At 39.2% G+C, this 5,467-nt stretch overlaps 1 protein-coding gene across 5 annotated transcripts; it reads right to left on the reverse strand.

The window, feature by feature from the left end:
* Positions 1-217: 217 nt before the first annotated feature.
* Positions 218-4,462, reverse strand: LOC117424701 (serine/arginine-rich splicing factor 2-like). Of its 5 annotated transcripts, XR_004547925.3 has the most exons (5): positions 3,892-4,462; positions 3,108-3,442; positions 2,276-2,385; positions 1,288-1,396; positions 218-616 (listed from the first exon to the last, which is right to left on the reverse strand). XR_004547925.3 is itself a non-coding variant. In XM_034041341.3 (3 exons), exons 1-2 carry the CDS (start codon positions 4,245-4,247, stop codon positions 3,115-3,117), a joined length of 684 nt encoding a protein of 227 aa, XP_033897232.2. In that variant the 5' UTR covers positions 4,248-4,461; the 3' UTR covers positions 218-1,396; positions 3,108-3,114. The 5 variants fall into 5 exon arrangements, 2 of the variants coding, with proteins under 2 accessions (XP_033897232.2, XP_033897234.2); XR_004547923.3 differs by having other exon boundaries at positions 218-1,396; XR_004547920.3 differs by lacking the exon at positions 2,276-2,385 and having other exon boundaries at positions 3,892-4,461.
* Between the last annotated feature and the right edge of the window lie 1,005 nt (positions 4,463-5,467).

The following is a 5,467-nucleotide window of genomic DNA, read 5'->3' on the forward strand; positions in this document are numbered from 1 at the left end:
CCCAATGTTTAAGGCAGAATCTTCCATTGGTGTATATAATTTAATACATTTGCAATTTGTCAATGTATTCTATGTAAAATGTAATTTGGTAAGGGATGTTAGTGTGAGCAAAACCACCCTATCTGCACCTCCTTGCACAGCAAGGACAGATTTGGGATGCAGATTCCCCAATGCTCACAGTATCAGTGGAATTCTTGACCACAGTTACACAAACAAATACACCAAAAGAATATTTTATTAGCATTCACAGAACAGTAGTTACAAGTACAGAAATTTTAGCAGAACATACAAATTACAAAAAGATTGTACCAAGAGCAGTCTTAAATGCAATTAGTTAAATGTACTCCATGTTACCATTACCATAAGGTGTGTAATAAATGGCTAGATGTGCTCACTGTATGCTCCAATTTTAAATTTTACAAAAAATAAAAAGCAATTCACGTGACCCTGGTTTCAGAAAGTGCAGCAGACCAGATTTTAAAATAAAAATAAAAAACACTGGCACGCCAAGGCATCGTTACACAGGAGCAATCAGGAGAAAACTGGAAACAGCCAAGCACTCTGCAACACGCCACCTTAACAGCTAACCAGCAATACAACTGCTACACAACTGCGCCTAGTGCACAAAAAATACACAAGAGAAAAGATTAGAATTGCAAATCAGATGAAACATTAAATAAAATCAAATAAATGAAGTCAGTGCTGGGTTTCAAATGCAACTACTTTAGGTCACCACACACACACCTAGTATTTCAGAATTTATACCAATTATTTTAATTTTAATGAAATGTCTAATATGATGTCTATGTATTAACCAAAACTTCAGAATTAAAAAATAAACCTAAAACCAACACTTTAATCTGTTGTTAGACTAACAGGCAACTGGTTGATGGTTACCACTAAAGAATTTTAAAACCTTACTTGGTGTAGCAAAGCCAGAATGCAATTTTAGTCGACTAAAATCTCAAAGCAACTGTGATCTCAACTAGTTAGCAATAGCAAATGTTCCATTATGGACATTTTAAAACCTTTAACAAATTACTAAATTAAGGAAACCCCAGCACTAGATTAAAGCACTTAACAGAAAAAATAAACAGCTCAAACATTTTTGCTTTACCTCACTTATACAAGCCCAAAATGTATCTGTAGTCCTTCCTATTTAATAGTTAAGAAATTGGAACAAGATGGCACATACAAAATTAACCTCATTTTCTATGCAGAACACAAAAAAAAACAAAAAAAAAAACACTTAAATCTTTATAGGCCATAAATTGTTACAATATTAACCTTTTTTTTGTAATCAGCCAGTTTGTTTTGGGGATCTCTCCTTCACTTTCAGAGAGATCTTACTTTCAAAGTGATGCCTTCACTGGGTTTGGTTGTTCATCCGAGAAGTCTAAAGTAAAAGAAAGAAAACAATTGAACAAGCTGGAGTAAATCAAAACACTACCAGTTAATTTCTACAACTGCAGATATCACTACAAATTCTGCATGACATTTCTTGTTTGTCTGGGCCAAATCTGAATTTATTACACCACTTCTTATTGAGCGGGTTTAGCACCTAGCATTTCAGCACATTCTAAAATACTCTACTAGAAAGTGCTTGATTTCAGGCTGACCGCATAAAGAATGTGTAAAATAGTTTTGGAATGGGACCTCTTCACCCCACCTTTTTACCGCACTCAAGACCGTGCAGAGGGCACAAAGAACAAACATGATCTTTTGATCAAGTGTGCTAGTGGGAGCCAGACAATTTCTCTGCAACATTAAAAAGGTTCAGTTTGTGTTTATTGCCACTTCATACAATTGTCTTTTCAATAAGCAAATGCCTCCAAATAGTTTGGCAGGTAAGTGACATCCCCACAAGAACTACATTTAAAAGGATGGATTTACCTAACAAATCAACTTGGGTCAGCTAGTACTTGCTACAAAATGTTATTGTCCTTGGCCAAAATGAGCCAAACATTCAAAATAAAAGCAAGTTATCACCACAGTGCAGGGCCCAACCCAACCATGTTGCATTAAATGCTTCTTTGGTATTTGTGTAAACTACTGGGAACACCAAAAAAATGGTAGCTTTCTAACAGAATCGTTCAAATTTAAAACATTTAGTTAATCCCAAACAAAAAGCAGACAAACCTTTTTTTTCCCCCCCTCCTGTTTTAAGTATGTGAGCCCAAGGTCATGGACAACACATGACCAGGACAATGCAAGGCTTCTCTCCATTGTCCTGCACACGTACCTCAACACCAACTCATTACTGATTCTGACCAACCTGCTCCAAAGCATACCCCAACAGCAGGAGGCGGCCCCAGGGCGGATCACACAATCTCTAACTCTGCACAAACTGCACCAATCTCCTTTTTTGCAAACAGGAAACAGCAGCTTGAGGAGAAAATTCCACATTTGGGTGAATATTTCTTACTTCCGAATCAGTCTCAATACTGCACAAAATGCACTCCTTTAAAGTGTTCTAAATTGTACATCAAGGAGAAAGAAAGATACAATTCCTAACTGTTTGGACAAATAGAATACCAAGATATATATATATATATATATATATATATATATAGAGGGCAGCATTCTCCAACCGTCACCTCAGAGACATTATGCTTCTCCCCTAGCAATTACAGTCCCTTTTAATACAAAAAGGGAGAATTTTAGTGCTGTAATGATTAGACTAGTGACCAAATGAAGAAAATAAAGTTTTGGCACAACTGGCATAGCAGTAAAGAAGATCCTTCTCTTTAGCTATCCAAATGTGTACTGCAGTGGCATTAGGCCTTTGGGTGCAAACAGGTTGGAGAGCACTGGTGTAACAAGTGGTTTCACAGGCAGGGGTATCGAGTCATGCTTTAAAAAAAAAAAAAAAAACTACACACACACCACACTACAGTAGGTTTAAGGGTAAAGAAATCCATTTATAAATCCTAGCAATACAATACCAGTTTGCATTAACTGCCTTGAAATCACCCCAAAAACACAAGATTAATGGGGCACTCATATTCACATAGAGGAAACAGGGTAAATAACTTCATGCTTTAGGTGATCAGACTAAAGTACATGCATTTATTTTAGTCTGCAACACTGCGCCAGGTTCTATTTACCATTGAGTTATGAAGACACTGCTCCCTCCTCCTCTGGAGACTTGGGTAGGCTCTTGGACCTCGACCTGGACTTGGAGTTTCTGGCAGAGGCTGGTGTGCGGCTTCGGGACCTGGAGCGGGACTTAGACTTGGACTTAGATCTGGAGCGTGACTTGGACTTAGACCTGGACAAAGACTTCGACTTGGATTTGGACTTGATTCTGCGTGGGGAACGAGTTTTGGACCGAGACCTGGAGCGGGAGTAGGAACGGGACCTTGATCTGCTGTACCGCGAGCGGCTACGGGACCTAGAACGACTCCTGCTTCGGGAGCGACTGCGCCTGCGTCGTCGAGGGCTGGAGAAAAACAAAATAAGCCACACACAACATTTACTCACTTCCAAGTGAAAATTAAGGTTAACGATAGTCTGCATCAGTTGCATCGCCATGTGTTTCAATAACGAACAGCACCATCACAACCCAGAAGGGCTTAAAAAGCGTCCCCAAAATTGTATTATTTGCGTCCACTAGTGAAGTACTCAAATCAATAGCTGCCATTTTCTTCAAAGGATTGTCGAATTTGAATTAGATTAAGAAAACTATGCAAACGACGGCAGATCTAACAAAGTATTGATTATACACACATAATAACAATGCAACTGAAACGGCAAACCGCAGCGTGTTAAACTAGCGCTTCAGACTGTAGTTTACCAGCACAACCACCAAGTATCCCTCTACCTTTGTCTGCCACACCCAATTAACAGTCTGAAGCCCCGCATTAAATACCCCCACCCCGGCGCCCTTACCTCCTGCTTCTCCTCCCGGAGCTCCCATACCTTCGTGGCGGGCCTCCTCGGCGCCCGTGATGTGACTCGGGCGGCCGTCCATAGCGTGCCATCTGCACGCGCAGCTCCCGCCCATCCAGCACCGCGCCATCCATGGCGTCCATCGCGTCCTCCGCATCACGCTTGTCGTGAAACCGCACAAAGGCAAACCCGCGGCTCTCCTTAGTGTAGCGGTCTCGGGGAATATACACATCCCCGACCCGCCCGTACTTCTCAAAAACCCGCCGCAGGGTCTCCGGCGAGGTCCGGTACGTCAGGTTATCCACCTTGAGGGAAGTCATGCCCTCAACATCGGGCGGCGGCCTACCGTAACTCATGTTTACCACTTATAATAAAACACAAACTGACGGAAAATATCGACTTGAAAGTCAAAACAAACGTTTAAAAAAATAACATTCGAGGTTCTTCAACTATGAATTAACTTTAACCTGAAAATTACGACCGTATCCAACCACGTCGACTGTTATGCAGTTTTACAGACACTGCGCACAAACTAACAAAGAAACACACACCTTCCCTGTCTGCAAAATGGCGCTTTCTTGCTCAGGAAACTCAGTATTTATAGGGTCTCAATGCTAATAAATAACTATTTTAATTGTTCACAAAAATAGGTAAGATTAGCAGAACTACAAGAATAATTAGATATAAAGTCGTATAAAATGTTTACAAAATAAAACTTTTCATGTTTTAGTGTTTACTTAAAAAAACCAAAACGTAGTACAATACCGGTATAGCATGAGAAACTGCATCCCATGAGATAGTGCGGGCCTGTACAGTCACGTGACCAAACGCGTCATTGAACAACAGGGTATATGATATATACTGCATTCCCTTTATCAACAGAAAGGTGGAAACGAAACTTATCGTGTGTAAAATCAAAATATCTCAATAACGTATTATGTAATTTATTAAATAGCAATTCGTCCCCTTTATTTTGATGCAATTCATGTCCCGATCTGACATAACAAAAGGAAAATCGAATACGGTCGGTACATGACGGCGACTGCACATCTTTCCGTTGTAGGTGTTTAACGATTATATTTGTGTGAAAAATAATAGGTTATTATTATTATTATTATTATTATTATTATTATTATTATTATTATTATTATTATTATTATTATTATTTCAGCATGCATTAAAAAATAAAAATGCGAATTTTATGTGTGCATGTCGTACAATATACTTAAGGTACAGTTGAGTTCAATTTTATGGACACATTGTGAGTCAGTGTAAAAAGTGGGCTAGTGAGTGCTCAAGGCTGTAGCCAGCCAAGGCACCAGAGGCACGGGCCTCGGTAAAAAATAAAAAAAAAAAATTAAAAAAGCATATTAATAATTACTTATCTAGGCTCTTATACACGTTGCTTTGCCGCAAAATAAAACGCATTTAATCCGTCGTGCATACACGAATCCTGGACTGAGTCCCGCTGATATCTACAGCCACTGTGCTTTTCAACATCTTTACTATTTACTCATAACGTGTAATTGATGTGTGTAGTAGGCTACTGTCTTTCAATTTAATATCGTTTTTTTAT

This window comes from Acipenser ruthenus, chromosome 19, assembly GCF_902713425.1.
Source record: "Acipenser ruthenus chromosome 19, fAciRut3.2 maternal haplotype, whole genome shotgun sequence".
Taxonomy (NCBI): domain Eukaryota; kingdom Metazoa; phylum Chordata; class Actinopteri; order Acipenseriformes; family Acipenseridae; genus Acipenser; species Acipenser ruthenus.

What these genes read in the sequence shown, in the direction of transcription:
- LOC117424701 (XM_034041341.3), bottom strand. Translation starts at nt 4,247, where the DNA reads ATGAGTTACGGTAGGCCGCCGCCCGATGTTGAGGGCATGACTTCCCTC. An exon ending in TCCGGGAGGAGAAGCAGGAG is followed by an intron (nt 3,443 to 3,891) that starts GTAAGGGCGCCG and finishes GTTTTTCTCCAG; the next exon opens with CCCTCGACGACGCAGGCGCA.